This window comes from Hyla sarda, chromosome 10 (genome assembly GCF_029499605.1).
Source record: "Hyla sarda isolate aHylSar1 chromosome 10, aHylSar1.hap1, whole genome shotgun sequence".
NCBI classification, from domain to species: domain Eukaryota; kingdom Metazoa; phylum Chordata; class Amphibia; order Anura; family Hylidae; genus Hyla; species Hyla sarda.
The window spans coordinates 67,378,841-67,397,436 of record NC_079198.1 but is presented as its reverse complement, the minus strand read 5'-3'; the positions used below and the strand labels follow the sequence as shown (position 1 = coordinate 67,397,436).

At 43.3% G+C, this 18,596-nt stretch overlaps 1 protein-coding gene across 10 annotated transcripts in view; it reads right to left on the bottom strand.

The window, feature by feature from the left end:
• LOC130293923 (galactoside alpha-(1,2)-fucosyltransferase 2-like) overlaps positions 1 to 18,596 on the bottom strand; it is a 338,139-nt gene that overhangs the window by 153,645 nt on the left and 165,898 nt on the right. For 9 of the 10 annotated variants that reach the window (XM_056543215.1, XM_056543212.1, XM_056543208.1 and 6 more), the window contains one exon: positions 18,334 to 18,390. In XM_056543215.1, the coding sequence (XP_056399190.1) occupies positions 18,334 to 18,385 (52 nt within the window). In that variant the 5' untranslated portion in view covers positions 18,386 to 18,390. Of the gene's footprint in view, positions 1 to 18,333; positions 18,391 to 18,596 lie in introns of those variants that run through there. The other variant, XM_056543210.1, reaches the window with a different exon arrangement.

The window sequence follows — 18,596 nt, the reverse complement described above, 5'->3', positions numbered from 1 at the left end:
CCCCCATATTAGGCAGCAAATAGTTAGAGCCTCCCTTTAGGCATCACATAGTTACATCCCCCCTTTAGGCATCACATAGTTAGATTCCCCCTTTAGGCAGCACATAGAACCCCCATGTTAGGCAGCAGATAGATTCTCCCATGTTAGGCAGCACATAGATTCCGGCACATAGTGGGATTTGAACTCAAGGCCCCAGTGCTGCAAGTCGGCAGTGCTAATCTCTGAGCCACCATGCTACACTTACCATACATCTAATATGCACGGTTGCTAAAATGGACAGAGATGTCAGCAGAGAGTACCATAAAAATTAGGCATGTACACATGGCTCAAAAATTTGGTATTGTTGCAGCCGCAGCCGTAGCAGCGCCGAGAAAAATTGCGGCAGCATATAAAGTGCAGCACCAGAGGCCAGAAAAATTAGGCATGTACACATGGATGAAAAATAAGAACAAGCGCATATCCAAGAGTCCAGAAGACTCTATAATGCAGGATGGAGAAACAGACAAAGAAATTATTTTCTAAATAAAATTTTTCATCAAATAAAGAAACAGAGTTCTTCCCTCTCTGTATTTTATTTTTGAAAATTTAAGTTTAAAAATCACACGCAGCAAGCGTTCCTTGGTGTAATGGTTAGTACTCTGGAAAATTCAAGTTTAAATTATCAGAAAGTCCAGAAGACTCTATGATGCAGGACGGTGAAAATCACAGAGAAATCCTTTTCAAAATAAAAATTTTCATCAAATCAAGATGAAAGCAATGGCCAGAAAAATTGCAGCAGCAGAAAAAGTGCAGCACCAAAGGCCAGAAAAATTAGGCATGTACACATGGCTGAAATATAAGAACAAGCGCATATCCAAGAGTCCAGAAGACTCTATAATGCAGGACAGAGAAACTAGGGGGTGACTTTGAGACATTGTCTTCTTGCACTCAAACATCTCCTTGACAGACACCTGACTGTGGGCAGATGAGCAGGAACTGCTCAAGGCAAGAGATGGAGAGGCGGATGGTTGAGAGGGGGCAAGGAGGGCAGCAGTGGTTGACCTGGCTGAAGATGCTGGACCAGGAGGAGGATGGCGGCTTTGGCTTTGTGTGCTGCTTGTACTGACGTATTGATCCCATAGGCGTTTGTGATGTGACATCATGTGCCTTCGCAAAGCAGTTGTGCCTAGGTGGGTGTTGGACTTCCCACGACTCAGTTTCTTCTAGCACAGGTTGCAAATGGCCTCGCTGTTGTCAGAGGCAGATACACAAAAAAATGCCACACTGCTGAGCTCTGCGATGACGGCATTCTGGTGGTGGCAACAGAATGCGTTGATTGGCTTCCCGTCTGGCTGACCCCGGGTGCCGATGCATGCTGTCTGACTGTGCCACTAGCTCCTTGCGACGACCCCCCCCCTGCTTCCAACTCGTCTCTTCCTCCTCTCTGTCTCCCCATCTGAACTTTCCCCCCTCTTCTTCTCTTCTAGCGGGCACCCACGTGGCATCCACGGACACATCGTCATCATCAACACCTTCACCGCTATCTGACACCTCAAGAAAGGAAGCAGCAGCGGGAACAACATCATCATCACACCGTACGTCCATGTGTGTAATGCTGCCTGACTGAGACATATCCCTGTTAACTACATCCTCTGTCAATAATGGTTGCGCATCACTCATGTCTTCAAACTCATGTGTAAATAACTCCTCTGACGGATCAAGTAAAGCTGCTGCGGTGCTAGTGTTGGTGGTGGGTAAGTGGTAGCATGAGAGGTGCCCGAAGCTAAGCTAGATTAGGAGAAGGATGGTGCGTCAAGGTTCCGAGCGGAAGCTGTAGTAGATTGGGTGTCTTGTGATAGCCAGTAAATGAAGTCCTCAGAACTTTGGGGGTTCAGGGTACGTGGCCTCTAAACACTGGCCATTCTAGGGCCAAAGGGAATACCAGCACCACGATGGCCCCTGCGGGGTAGCCTTCCTCTGCCTGTCATTTTTTTGGTTAACTTTGCACAAGTGTCACACTAAATGTGATTTGCACTAGGGTGACACAATTTTCCCTGCAGGCAAAAAAACTGGTAACTTTGACGTGAACTGACAGTGATAACTGGTTTTATTTAACAGCCAAAAAAGTTTTTTTTTCTTTATTTGCACAACTATCACACCTAATGTGATTTGCACTAGGGTGACACAATTTGCCCTGCAGGCAAAAAAACTGGTAACTTTGACGTGAACTGACAGTGACGACTGGTTTTATTTAACAGCCAAAAAAGGTAAATATTTTTTTTAAATTTGCACAACTGTCACGCCTAATGTGATTTGCACTAGTGTGACAATGAGCAAAAAAGCTTGCCAGCGGAGTTCCCCTTTAAAGCAGTGGTCCCCAACAAGGGTGCCTCCAGCTGTTGCAAAACACACGAACTGATATCTTTCAGCCCTTTAAATACTGTAATAGTTAGTTGCTTTAAAGAAAAAAAAAGCTTGCCAGCGGAGTTCCCCTTTTATGCAGTGGTCCCCAACCAGGATGCCTCCTTGCAAAACACACGGACTGATATCTTTCAGCCCTTTGAATACTGTACTAATTAGTTGCTTTAAAGAAAAAAAGCTTGCCAGCAGAGTTCCCCTTTAAAGCAGTTCCCTCCCAACCAGGGTGCCTCCAGCTGTTGCAAGACACATGGACTGATATCTTTCAGCCCTAAAAAGGGCTTTTTTGGGTGCTGTCCTTAAAGCAGATGTTACACTAGTGCTTTTGAAGTAAACTGGACCCAGAATACACCAACGAGCAGCAACCTAGCTATCGCTTTCCCTATACAGCAGGAGCAGCTTCTCTGACCCTCCACTTCCTAAGCCTGCAGCATGCTGAATGAGGGTAAAATGGCATCCGTGCAAGAGGTAGGAGGGTCTGGAAGGGAGGGACTGCTGCTGATTGGCTGTAATGTGTCTGCTGACTCTGACACACAGGGTCAAAGTTTACTGCCATGTTAAAGTATAGTGGGCAGATCGAACTTCACATATGTTCGCCCAGCAATGCGAACGCGAATATGCTAAATTCGCCAGGAATTGTTCGCCGGTAAACAATTCGCGACATCTCTACTGCATAATACTATATCTTTTTTCTACTTTCATATATTATACAGTATGTTATAGTATAGAGGGCTTTGCAGTAGATCATGTGCTCTATTGCAGCCCAACTCTAAACTTTTTATTAGTGTTGGGAGCAAATTTTTATAGCAAGTATCGCAAATTCGCGAATATTGCGAATATATTCGATATATATAAAAAAATGCAAATATTAATTTTTTCCCGCATATGTGAATATTCGCATATTCCTTCTTTTCACTTGTGGGCCAATTAGAATGATGCAAATACACTTGTCAGAGGTTATCAACAACATCCCTGGCAACCAATAGTAAAGTTGCCCACCTCCTCACTGGTGTCTTCCTCAAATAGGCAATTATGCGAATATAACGAATATGCGAAATTCGCAAATATAGGACGAATATTCGTCTATATATTCGCAAAATATAGTGAATTTGAATATGGGCAATGCCGCTCATCACTACTTTTTATACATTACACAGAAGGACTAGAGGAGGGGAAATCTGACCATCACACCATCAGTGGGTCCTATTATATCTTCCTCAAACTTTATAATAGAGAGTAATTCAAACATAAAAAGATTTTTTTTAAAATATTAAAAATATTTGTTTCTGATTACTTGTTTTCTCTAAGGGGTTAAAAAGGGAATTTGCTAACTCATCAGGCTATCTTCACGCTATAGCTCACAGCGCCCACTGAAAGAATATATTGGGAAAATGCCCTAATCTATTCCTCCCATGCACATATGAATGATGCCTTAGAGTGACATCTATCAGACATAGAGTGCTATGTTAAAGTGTTCCTGTAACTTAACAGAATGTTATACATGTTACAAAGTTTTGATCGGTCAAGGTCAGTTTGTTTAGACCCTTACTGATGGCAAGAACAAGCAGTAAAAAGTGTGCGGCTGTGCAATTCACTTCCAGACTCTGCTATCTCTGTCCAGCTGCAGGAGATGGACTCTGTAGATGTATAATGGAGTCTGTCTCCTGCAAATGGACATATGTAGCAGTGAGCCGTGGGCTCCTCCCAGATTGTTCTTACGATGAGTCGGGGTCTAAACACCCAAAATCCGGCCAATCAAATCCTTTGACATGAAAAACTTTTAGGTGACAGGAAGTAAAAAGTAAAAAAAAATCAGATAATTGTGCAGCAGCTTTTCTATTTAGCAGATAAATCTAACCTCCAACATAAAACACTTGAACTTTTAGACAAAAATATACGACCAATGTCTTGCCCTTAAAGGGGTACTCCCCTGGAAAACTTTTTTTTTTTTTTATCAACTGGCACTAGAAAGTTAAACAGATTTGTAAATTACTTCTATTTAAAAAAATCTTAATCCTTCTAGTACTTATCAGCTTCTATTTGCTCCACATGAAGTTCTTTTCTTTTTGAATTTCCTTTCTGTCTGACCACAGTGCTCTCTGCTGACACCTCTGTCCATTTTGGGAACTGTCCAGAGCAGGAGAGGTTTGCTATGGGGATTTGCTCCTACTCTGGAAAGTTTCCAAAATGAACAGAGATGTCAGCAGAAAGCACTGTTGTCAGACAGAAAGGAAATTCAAAAAAGAAAAGAACTTCTTGTGGAGCAAATAGAAGCTGATAAGTACTAGAAGGATTAAGATTTTTAAATAGAAGTAATTTACAAATCTGTTTAAAGGAGATGTCCGGTGCTCACTTTTCTTATTGCATCCATTCCAGGCTGCAAAAAAAAAAGAAAATAAGCTTTCTCTTGCCTGCCTATGCTCCCCCGGTGCTCCGGTACAGGCGTTCGGTCCCCGTGCTGTATTCTTCTTACTTCCTGTTAGCCCGGCACATCACACGGAGCTTCAGCCTATCACTGGCCGAGGCGGGACATCGCTGCGGCCGGTGATAGGTTGAAGCTCCGTGTGACGTACCGGGCTAACAGGAAGTAAGAAGAATACAGCCCGGAGACCGAACACCTGTACTGAAGCACCGGGGGAGCCTAGGTAGGTAAGAGAAAATTTATTTTATTTTATTTTTCAGCCCGGAACAGATAAAATAAGAAAAGTGCGCACCGGACATCTCCTTTAACTTTCTGGCACCAGTTGATGAAAAAAAAAAATATATGTTTTCCAGGGGAGTACCCCTTTAAATGTATTAACCTGTTCAGGACGTGGGGCGTATGCATACACCCTGCATCCCGAGTCCTTAACGACATAGGGCGTATGCATACGCCTGTGGGAATTCCGGTCCCCGCCGCTAGCCGGTTGGGGACCGGAATGGGATGCTTGCTGGAATCATTCAGCAGGCATCCCGGCACATCGCCCATGTCGGTGATCGCAGAAAATCGCATGTCAATTCAGACATGCGATTTTCTGCTATTCCGGGCTGATCGGGTCTCTGGTGACCCGATCACCCGGAAAATAGGGATGATCGGAGTTATCAGCGACACCCCCGATCATCCTGAAGGATAGGAGCGAGGTTGCAGTGCTGCGATCTCCTTCTATCCCCTGCCATTAGTCAGAACGGAGTTCTGACCAATGGCAGCGCAGGACAGGGGGTTGCCATGGAAACCCCCATTCTGCCCACCCCTGGATGTTGGGCAGAATGGGGGGGAGAAGATGGAGACCAGTACCTTACCTGAAGATGGCGTGGGGACCGAAGATCATCGTGGAGACTGCAGAGATCCCGTCTCAGGTAGGGAAATGACGGTTGGGGGGTAAACGAAAGTGAAAGTAAAGCGAAAGTAAAGCGAAGGCCGAACTGCAACTCCAAGAATGACGGGAGTTGTAGTTTTGCAACATCTGGAGGGTCACAGTTTGGAGACCACTGTTACAGTGGTGCCCAAACGGTAGCCCTCCAGATGTTGCCAAACTACAACTCTCAGCATGCCTAGACTGCCCAGGCATGCTGGGAGTTATAGTTCTTTAACATCTGTCCCTTCAGATTTTGCAATTTTCATTACATTTTTGAAAATTGCTGCTCTACTTTGAAGCCCTCTAATTTTTTCAAAAAGTTAAAATATGTCCATTTTATGATGCCAATATAAAGTGGACATATTGTATTTGTGAAGAAAAATAAAATTTATTTGGAATATCCATTTTCCTTACAAGTAGAGAGCTTCAAAGTTAAAAAAATGCTAAATTTAGTGAAATTTGGGGATTTTTCACCAAAAAAGGATGCAAGTAATGCCAAAAATTTACCACCAAAATAAAGTAGAATATGTCACAAAAAAACAGTCTCAGAATCTGAATATTCTGTAAAAGCGTTTTAGAGTTATTAATGCTTAAAGTGAAGGTGGTCAGAATTGCGAAAAAGTGCTCAGTCCTTAAGGTGAAAAAGGGCTGCGTCCTTAAGGGGTTAACTGGTTCTAATAGTATTACATAATGCAGCAATAATTGCAACCAATCTATTGCTAGAAATTGATATCAGTCCTTAAAATATCACAGTATGTGAAGCTGTTCAACTTTGTAAATGTCACCAGCATCTCCAGATCAGAAAATAGCTCCAGACGTCAGTAACAAGCAATGCAAATGAATGATAGCAGAAAGGAAACCTGGCATAAGCCCCACAAACATTAAATAGCTGTTCCAGGATTTGATTTTATCTGACTATGCTACAGGGGTAGCCCATAATATAGTGTCTGTACTAGTGTTGAGCACAAATATTTGTAATGCAAAATTTTATCGCGAATATCGACACTTCACGATTTTGCAAATATTTAGAATATAGTGTTATATATCCGTAATGACGAATATTCAAATTTTTTGAGTTTTTTTTCACATGCAAATATTTGTGCAAATTTTCCATGCAAATATTCGCATAGAAAAAAAAGTAAACGAACATAGCGAATGAGAATTTCGCGAACATAGGATGAATAATCATCAATATATTTGTGAAATATCTATCACGAATTCGAATATGGCCCCTGCTGCTCATCACTAGTCTGTACATGTGTTTCATGAAGGTCTCACAATTCTTATGTGATCTTTGGCCCAATGATAATTTTTAACAGCATGCAAAATGAGTGTTGTCTCAGGTTGCAGTGCAGCCTAAGACATTACATCACTATTCAGGTGTTCGGAGGGAGCCTTTCTATGCTTCAATGGGTGGAGCAAATAGAGATCATTCTTCAGAGCTGCTGGGAATTGTAGCTCAGGTATGTGTGGTAGCCCTTGGGGGGTGTATGGTAGGGATGGTATGATGTTGGTATATAAGGGGTTAAAATTAACCCAGTCACTCGTGACGCCAGGGTGAGGGCTGGTATGCTGAATCTATGTTCCGGCCTATCGCCACCCTTCCCAGAAGCGATAGGTGCAATGAAATGACTGAAGGTCCACAAGCAGATTTAACTTGAACTTGAATAACTTTACTGCAGTGCTTGCAATATCCAATGCGTAGTAACAGTCTCATATAACAGTTCTTAGGTTGCTTAGCGACTGGCAGAAGTTGCGGACCTTGCACGAAACTTATAGTCTCTGAATTTAGGGAATGATGTGCAGATCCATCCGGATTTAGGGGAAATATTGAGCTTAGGGGATGACACAATCTATAATTTAGATCATTCAGCCGTTGCCGCAAGGCTCAGGCCTAACTCACTGCGATTACTGAGATATAGGTCTTCTCTCATCAAGCCAGGAGAAAGAGAACTAAAATGGCTGCTGCGTCCCTTATATGGACAGGGGCGGAGCCTAATTTGATAGGTCCAAGGTCAGCTGTCACTCACCGTCACACAGGCTTCTGGGTGATCATCTGACTTCCTATACACATAATAATACCAAAACGAGGCTAGAAATACCAAAGTGAGGCCTGGAACGCATCCAAAGTGAGGCTTGGAACGCATCACATGACCCGAAGGCCCTGCGACGCCATAGAAACAAGTAATTAACCATTTATTTACATATTTTATGCTATTTACATTAACCTAAATTACTAATTATATACTAGAATAGAGGCGACTAGGGGTAGACTGGATTAATAGTAATCCCCAAGTCCTAGGGACTCTGGCTATGGGGACCCATAAATAAACAAGTACCGTATAGAATGCGGTACTGGGACACCACATATGCTTCAATGGTTGGGGTGGCAGATTTGTAGGAGGGAGATAAGTCACCTCACATTTACAAATGAGGGATCCTGGAAATTGGGGGTGCAGGGAAGGAACTCCAACAGAAAATAGCCATTTCACACAAAAAAAGCAGCAGCGTTACAGTGGACTTAACATAGCTAGTGATTGGATTTTCAAAGGCAGTTTTATTTATTAAAATGTGATTTTTTTTTAAGAAGTATATTAGAAAAACTATTGTTTTGCCAAGAAGTGCAACATTTAAAAAGTTTTTATATCTGACAGTGCCCCTTTAATAAAAAACAGTATAAAGTCCAACAAGTTTTCGGATTAACGGTTAAATGAGACTGAGAGGAAGTACATAAGGAAACAACAATAAACATTAAAATATCAGAATTTATTGCCAAAAACTGTCGCACTTCAGACTGTTAAGGTCTCTTGGCACCATGACTCTATAACAAAGGCAACCTATGCAAACATTAGCTACTGGGTCACAACAATAAATAAACACCAAAATTAAAGGTGAATATTATTGTATAAAAAGTAGCAAAAATTGCATGAGAGGCATCATGGTACACTCAAAGATGAACATGAAGGGGGAGAGGCAAAAACAAATGGCACATAAACGGAGAAAGATAAAAGCAACCATAAGCTGCACATATAAAAAATAGAGGCAAAAAATAGATAAACTGCATATAAAGGAGAAGATGTATCACAGGAATAAAGATTGCAGGTGGAACACAGGGCCCCCTGAACTCTAGGAACATTACTGCATTATACCACGATTTGCGCAAAATCGCGGCAAAAATGCTGTGGTTTTATGCAAATTGCAGCAGACTAAAGTAATGTGAGAGTGACCCTGTGGGAGCCCGGGCTTCAGAGAGCCCACAGAGCAGAATTACAAAAACGACAAAGAGGAGCGCTCCATGGTGCAGATAAATGAAGATAAAGGAAATGTTCATGGTAAAAAATGTGCTTACCAATATAAGTTGTGCAAAGGCCAGGACAACTTGGAGAAGGGCATATATGTGGATCCCTCTGCTGCCACTCCACAATAAAATGCAATAAAACCAACGACCTCCAAACTATTGGAAAATAAGGCGCTGAGGGACCAGGCGATGGATAGAGCAATCAGTTTATTCCCAACATGCAACGCGTTTCGCGCAAGAGCGCTTCATCAGGCGCTCTTGCGCGAAACGCGTTGCATGTTGGGAATAAACTGATTGCTCTAGCCATTGCCTGGTCCCTCAGCGCCTTATTTTCCACTAGTTTGGAGGTCTTTGGTTTTATTGCACAGAGCAGAATTGACACTCACACTGTAAGGTAAAGGACCTTCCTGATGATGCCATTGCAGGTCCTTTACCATACAGTGTACAAAGTGGAGGAGGAGGGGGTAATAGGGAAAAGCATGGGGGGAGGGGGCTGTGAGGAAGGTGGGGAGACTAGTACAAGTGATGAGGGGCATATAAACCGTATATAGGGGGTAAAGTTAGCAATATATGTGGGTATAGGTAGCAGTATATCAGGAGCATAGGAAGCAGTGTATAATGGGAGAAGGTGGCCATAAGGAGCAGTATATGTGATAGGGGGTCATAGGGAACAGTAAATATGTGATAGGGGGGTCATAGGGAGCAGTAAGTATGTGATAGGGGTCATAGGGAGCAGTATATACAGATTATGATAGGAGGTCATAGGGAGCAGTATATATGTGAAATATGGGGTCATACAGAACAGTATATGTGAGATAGGAGGTCATAGGGAGCAGTATATATGTGATAGGAGGTCATAGGGAGCAGTGTATATGTGAAATATGGGGTCATACAGAATAGTATATGTGAGTTGGGGGGACATACGGAGCAGTATATGGGAGATAGGGGACATACGGAGCAGTATATGGGAGATAGGGGACACACGGAGCAGTTAAGATAGGGGTCATACGAAGCAGTATATGTGAGATATGGGGTCATACAGAACAGTATATATGAGAGAGGGCCATGGGGAGCAATGTGTGAAGGGGGGAGGGTCTTTTGGTCCAGTCTGGGGTCTGTACACCAAAGGTCATCACCAATACACAGAATATCTGATCAGTGAGATCTGACCCCTGGGACCACCACCGATCATGAGGAGAGAGGTCCCTTGTCCGCCAAATGAATGGAGCAGCAACACATGATCACCTGCAGCTCCATTTGTTCTCTATGGGACTAATAAACATTGGTGATCGCTGCACTCACATGTATGGAGACCCCATAGAGAATGAATGGAGTGACATGGGTTCATGTGCTGTTGCTCCAATCACCCAGGGGTTCCAGTGGTCGGATCCTACCGATTAGATTTTTACACTGTCCCCTAGGTATGCTGTAGACATGGTAATGGGGCAGCAGCAAGCAAAGCAGGTTGTCCGTGTAAAAGATGGGGGTTGTGTTACTATAGAGTTTTGGGTAGACTGCAGAAGGGGCCACAGATGTCTTGGTATAGTCTTCAGTCACCAGGAGACATCATCATATTTGCCTGGGCTGGATGGGAAAGAGAACATATACAATCAAAGAAGACTCCCCCTGTGGTCACTGGATTTAATAGTCCTGTATTCTGTGACTGCCTCTGATCAGGTGAGAGCTGCTCTAACATGGCCACAATACAGGAGTGTTTTAGGGTCTGATTTATTTTAATGGTTATAACCATCAGCACAGCCTACGAGCTGATCACTGGTATACTGCAGCCTACGAGCTGATCACTGGTATACTGCAGCCTACGAGCTGATCACTGGTATACTGCAGCCTACGAGCTGATCAATGGTATACTGCAGCCTACGAGCTGATCACTGGTATACTGCAGCCTACGAGCTGATCACTGGTATACTGCAGCCTATGAGCTGATCACTGATGTACTGCAGGCTACCAGCTGATCACTGGTATACTGCAGCCTATGAGCTGATCACTGGTATACTGCGGCCTATGAGCTGATCACTGGTATACTGCGGCCTATGAGCTGATCACTGGTATACTGCGGCCTATGAGCTGATCACTGGTATACTGCGGCCTATGAGCTGATCACTGGTATACTGCAGCCTACGAGCTGATCACTGGTATACTGCGGCCTATGAGCTAATCACTGGTATACTGCAGACTATGAGCTGATCACTGGTATACTGCAGCCTACGGGCTGATCACTGGTATACTGCGGCCTACAGGCTGATCACTGGTATACTGCGGCCTACGAGCTGATCACTGGTATAATGCAGCCTAGGAGCTGATCACTAGTATACTGCAGCCTCCGAGCTGATCACAGGTATACCGGCCTACGAGCTGATCACTGGTATACTGCAGCCTACGACCTGATCACTGGTATACTGCGGCCTACGGGCTGATCACTGGTATACTGCGGCCTACGAGCTGATCACTGGTATAATGCAGCCTAGGAGCTGATCACTAGTATACTGCAGCCTACGAGCTGATCACTGGTATACTGCAGCCTACGAGCTAATCACAGGTATACCGGCCTACGAGCTGATCACTGGTATACTGTGGCCTACGAGCTGATCACTGGTATACTGTGGCCTATGAGCTGAATACTGGTGTACTGCAGGCTACGAGCTGATCACTGGTATACTGCAGCCTACAAGCTAATCACAGGTATACCGGCCTATGAGCTCATCACTGGTATACTGTGGCCACAAGCTGATCACTGGTATACTGCGGCCTATGAGCTGAATACTGGTGTACTGCAGGCTACGAGCTGATCACTGGTATACTGCAGCCTACGAGCTAATCACAGGTATACCGGCCTATGAGCTCATCACTGGTATACTGTGGCCACAAGCTGATCACTGGTATACTGCGGCCTATGAGCTGAATACTGGTGTACTGCAGGCTACGAGCTGATCACTGGTATACTGCAGCCTACGAGCTAATCACAGGTATACCGGCCTATGAGCTCATCACTGGTATACTGTGGCCACAAGCTGATCACTGGTATACTGCGGCCTATGAGCTGATCACTGGTATACTGCAGACTACGAGCTGATCACTGGTATACTGCAGCCTACGGGCTGATCACTGGTATACTGCGGCCTATGGGCTGATCACTGGTATACTGCGGCCTACGAGCTGATCACTGGTATAATGCAGCCTAGGAGCTGATCACTAGTATACTGCAGCCTACGAGCTGATCACAGGTATACCGGCCTACGAGCTGATCACTGGTATACTGCAGCCTACGACCTGATCACTGGTATACTGCGGCCTACGGGCTGATCACTGGTATACTGCAGCCTACGACCTGATCACTGGTATACTGCGGCCTACGGGCTGATCACTGGTATATTGCGGCCTACGAGCTGATCACTGGTATAATGCAGCCTAGGAGCTGATCACTAGTATACTGCAGCCTACGAGCTGATCACTGGTATACTGGAGCCTACGAGCTAATCACAGGTATACCGGCCTACGAGCTGATCACTGGTATACTGTGGCCTACGAGCTGATCACTGGTATACTGTGGCCTACGAGCTGATCACTGGTATACTGCAGCCTACGAGCTGATCACTAGTATACTGCGGCCTACGAGCTGATCACTGGTATACTGCGGCCTATGAGCTGAATACTGGTGTACTGCAGGCTACGAGCTGATCACTGGTATACTGCAGCCTACAAGCTAATCACAGGTATACCGGCCTATAAGCTCATCACTGGTATACTGTGGCCACAAGCTGATCACTTGTATACTGCGGCCTACAAGCTGAATACTGGTGTACTGCCGGCTACGAGCTGATAACTGGTATACTGCAGCCTACGAATTAATCACAGGTATACCGGCCTATGAGCTCATCACTGGTATACTGTGGCCACAAGCGTATCACTGGTATACTGCGGCCTACGAGCTGATCACTGGTATACTGCAGCCATCTCTCTGTTTTGGCACTTTGTGTCTTCTATGCTGTAAAAATTACTTTTACCCACAGTTATCAAAAGTCAGAGAGGAGTGGCCAGGGATCTACAATGCCCCGGGCTGCCAAGCCTCTCTTCTCAGGCATCACGGCACTGCCCCAGCCTGACTGGCACGCAGCTCTGTTTCTTTCTCAGTCAGTGAGTGGTGCCGGGGCATCTGTAGATAAATGTCATTTTTACAGAATAGAAGACAAGGAGTGCCAAAACAAATGTATGGCTGCAGTATACCAGTGATCGGCTTGTGCTGTGCTGACAGGTTATTGACCTATTTTTATGTGACAGTTGCGCTTTAAACAAAAAGTTTTCACTATTGGGGAGATTTATAAAAGCCTCTGTAGAGGATGCCATTCTCATTTTTAAAAAGGCCTCTGATCGGTTGCTGTGGGCAACTCCACCACTGATTCTCTGCACAGGTTTTCATAAATCTTCCCCTATATAGCTTAGATTTGGACCCTATAATGCATTTGTGTTATGGCCTTCAGCTGAGATGCCGCACAATTCAACATGGTGATCATTGGTCATGGGCCCCATTTTTATTTTTACCCAGGGCCACACTTAGTCTAAAACTGGCTCTGGTGGAACAGATAAAAGAAATCTCATTACAAACAATACCAGTCATGTATTGTGCCTGAATGTTCCTCCACATACGTACCCCAACGGGCTTCATCAGGGGTGTGGCTCATTTATATGCAGTTTTGTTTTTCTGCCTCTGTTTTCTTTCATGCAGCTTAGGATTTATGCCCCACTGGTTCCTCTATCTTACTCTTTTTGTGCAACATTTGATTTTGCATCTCCCTCTGCATGCTCATGACACTGAGGGGGTGTGATTACAGCCGGAGTAGCCCGACAAGGTGAGTATAGCTCCCTGACCAGGGGACTACTTACAGGGCTGTCAGGGGATGCTTTTAAACTATATATCATCACCATCCCTGTGAGCAGGAAGACAATTTTACAATATAAAACTGGCTTGTGTTATATATGGTAAATATGGTTCCATTTAATAAAGCTTTTTTGCACTATACTTTAGTTGTTGGTGCCACCTATTTTTTGGTGTTTATCTCTTGTTACCATGTGCAATTAATTCAGCATAGACAAAATCTGTCACATACAATGGCAAAAATATCTATCCATGTTACATTGCGATTGAAAGTGCAAGGTTTCGGCTTTATAGTCTTTATCAATGTTGTGACCGCTTTCTGCATTGTTTTGTCACCATGTAATATAATAATGGCATGTGCATTATCCTGCCTCCAATCCCAAGATCTACTCAAGATCAAATCTAAAAAAAAAAGTTTCTTAATAGTACTTTTCATTCAGTTGTACTGTTTTCCCAATTAAACTTATACTTTTGATCTAATATTCTATTCACTTTCAGATGATATAATTACATTCACACATAGTGGGAGACAGTTATCATTGCATTTGCAGCTGTTTTGTCATCTACTGTATATTTGGCACAGTTTGCCTTTTGTGCAGCCTTTGAAATTGACATTCTTCACAATGTTGTCTAGCAGTACACCATTTATCCTTTTCACCATGCAGTGGTCACGTATATATTAATTGCGACTTTAGTGAAAAGTATTGAGGTTCAATTCTACACCATCTAAAAGGAGATGTGAGTAATACTTCTACACAAAGGAAATGTACAAAGTACTGATAATGCATCACATGGACCTCCAAGGTAGTCTTTTCTGAAATACTACCAGTACCACGAGCCGTACCAGAGAGGCAGCGGGAGATCAGGGAGGTAAACAAATGGCTCAGAAGCTGGTGTAGGAAGGAAGGGTTTGGGTTCATGGAGAACTGGGCTGACTTCGCTGTCGGTTACCGGCTCTACCGTAGGGACGGGCTGCACCTCAATGGGGAGGGTGCAGCTTTGCTTGGGGAGAAGATGGCTAGAAGGGTGGAGGAGTGTTTAAACTAGGGACTTGGGGGGAGGGAACCTACAGCAAAGAGGGGGAAGATAGTGTAGATAGAGAGGTGGGAATTATAAATGTACCTGGGGGTGGAGCGGAGGGAGGGGTTAGAATAGTTAATAGGAATAAGCTTCATAGGAAAATAAAACTTACACCCTTGAATCCCATTAACCCCAATAACATAAAGGATGGAAATGTAAAGTGTATGTTCACAAATGCCAGAAGCCTAGCAAATAAAATGGGGGAGCTTGAGGCCTTGATACTGGAGGAACATATTGATATAGTTGGGGTCACTGAGACATGGCTGGACTCCTCGCATGACTGGGCTGTCAATCTGCAGGGGTTTACATTGTTTCGCAAGGATAGAATGAACAGAAAAGGTGGTGGAGTCTGTCTGTATGTAAGAAGTGGTATGAAAGTCAGTGTGAACGATGCCATAGTGTGTGATGATTCTGAGGATGTGGAATCATTGTGGGTAGAATTACAAAAGGAGGGAAAAACTGAAAAAATAGTATTTGGTGTAATCTACAGACCCCCTAATATCACTGAAGAGATAGAAGTTCGGCTTCATAAACAAATAGAGAGGGCCGCCCGGGCAGGTACAGTGGTAATAATGGGAGATTTTAACTATCCAGATATAGATTGGGGTCCGGGGTTGGCTAAAACTACAAAGGGGCGACAATTCCTAAATTTATTGCAGGATAATTTTATGGGCCAGTTTGTGGAGGACACAACAAGAAGTGATGCCTTGTTGGATCTGATCTTTTCCAACAACGCAGAGCTGGTTGGTAATGTAACTGTGCGGGAAAACCTTGGTAATAGCGACCACAATATAGTTACTTTTGACTTAAAATGTAGAAAACAAAGACAGGCGGGGAAGGCAAAAACATATAACTTTAAAAAGGCAAATTTCCCTGGGCTGAGATCTGCACTACAGGACATTGACTGGGGGGAGGTGTTGTCAAATACTGATACAGAAGGTAAATGGGACATCTTTAAATCAACTCTAAATAACTATACAGCTAAATATATACCAAAGGGGAACAAATATAAACGATTAAAACTAAATCCTACATGGCTGACACATGATGTTAAAAGAGCAATAAACAACAAAAAAATTGCCTTCAAAAAATACAAATCTGATGGGTCAGCTATAACATTTAAACAGTACAAGGAGCTTAATAAAATCTGGAAAAATTTAATAAAAACAGCAAAAATTCAAAATGAGAGACAGGTGGCCAAAGAAAGCAAAACTAATCCTAAATATTTTTTTAGATATATAAATGCAAAAAAAACAAGGACAGAGCATGTAGGACCCCTTAATAATGATAATGGGGAGGTTGTCACAGGCGATCAAGAGAAGGCGGAGCTACTGAATGGGTTCTTTAGTTCTGTATAGACTATGGAAGAAGGAGCTGACATTGGCCAGGTCAGTGCTGGTAACACATCATGTAATGTACTGAACTGGCTTAATGTAGAGATGGTACAAGGTAAGTTAAGTGATATAAATGTAAGCAAATCCCCAGGAACGGATGGACTACACCCAAGAGTTCTTAGAGAGGTAAGTTCAGTAATATCTGTACCCCTGTTCATGATATTTAGAGATTCTCTGGTGTCTGGTATTGTGCCAAGGGACTGGCGCAAGGCGAATGTGGTGCCAATCTTCAAAAAGGGCTCTAGGTCTTCCCCAGGAAACTATAGACCGGTAAGTTTAACGTGCATTGTGGGTAAATTGTTTGAAGGACTTATAAGGGATTACATACAGGAACACATAGGGGATAATTGTATTATAAGTGATAGCCAGCATGGGTTTAGTAAGGATAGAAATTGTCAAACCAATCTAATTTGCTTTTATGAAGAGGTGAGTAGAAGCCTTGACAGAGGAATGGCTGTGGATATAGTGTTTCTGGATTTTGCTAAAGCGTTTGATACTGTCCCTCATAGACGTCTGACAGGTAAGTTAAGGTCTTTGGGTTTGGAAATTTTAGTTTGTAACTGGATTGAACACTGGCTCATGGATCGTACCCAGAGAGTGGTGGTCAATGATTCATACTCTGATTGGTCCCCGGTTATTAGTGGTGTACCCCAAGGTTCAGTACTGGGACCGCTGTTGTTTAATTTATTTATCAATGATATAGAGGATGGTATTAACAGCTCTGTTTCTATCTTTGCAGATGACACCAAGCTTTGTAGCACAGTACAGTCTATAGAGGATGTGCATAAGTTAGAAGATGACTTGGATAGACTAAGTGTCTGGGCATCCACTTGGCAAATGAGGTTCAATGTGGATAAATGTAAAGTTATGCATCTGGGTACTAATAACCTGCATGCATCGTATGTCTTAGGGGGGATTAAACTGTCAGAGTCACTGGTAGAGAAGGATCTGGGTGTACTTGTAGATCACAGACTACAGAATAGCATGCAATGTCAGGCTGCTGCTTCCAAAGCCGGCAGGATATTGTCATGTATCAAAAGAGGCATGGACTCAAGGGACAGGGACATAATACTCCCCCTTTATAAATCATTGGTACGGCCTTACCTGGAATATGCTGTTCAGTTTTGGGCACCTGTCCATAAAAGGGACACTGCGGAGTTGGAAAGGGTGCAGAGACGCGCGACTAAACTAATATGGGGCATGGAACATCTTAGCTATGAGGAGCGATTAAAGGAGTTACACTTGTTTAGTCTTGAGAAGAGACGTTTAAGGGGGGATATGATAAACGTATATAAGTATATTAATGGCCCATACAAAAAATATGGAGAAAAACTGTTCCAGGTTAAACCCCCCCAAAGGACGAGGGGGCACTCCCTCCGTCTGGAGAAGAAAAAGTTTAGTCTCAAGGGGCGACACGCCTTCTTTACCGTGAGGACTGTGAATTTATGGAACGGTCTACCTCAGGAACTGGTCACAGCAGGAACAATTAACAGCTTTAAAACAGGATTAGATACATTCCTGGAACAAAATAAGATTAATGCTTATGAAGAAATATAAAATCTCATCCCTTCCCCAATATCGCGCCACACCCCTACCCCTTAATTCCCTGGTTGAACTTGATGGACATATGTCTTTTTTCGACCGTAGTAACTATGTAACTATGTAACTATGTCCTTGTGACTTTTTGATAAATTAGTTGCATGCACGTCAAAACCACTTTCAACAAAAGGTGGACAAAAACAACTACACCAGATATCCTTTGATAAATATCATCCATAAAGTTTAATTTGATTCCAACAACAGCGTCTTTGTGCATTAGTAGGCATGTAGCGTAGGCTTCAGAGAAATCAGCGTGATCCAAACGGCACTGATATGTAAAAGTACACAAAATGTTACTGCAAAACTACACAAATATTTGAATAAAAGTTTGTGTCTCACCTCTGTATTGGAAGTGCATGACTGCAGCATTTTCCAAGTCTTCATAAAACATAGCTCCTAGAAAAGAGAAGAAAGTGTTAAAATGCTCCAGAAAGAATAAAGTCAGGGTTGCAATAGGTATTGATAGGTAGTATTCTAGAAATACACCATGCATCCATAACATTAAAGTGTCACCTTCCCTTTCATCTACACTCTCCCTAATCCCCCTCCCCATCTGTCCCTGACTCTAACTCTATCCCTGTACTTTTTTCATTCCAAACCCC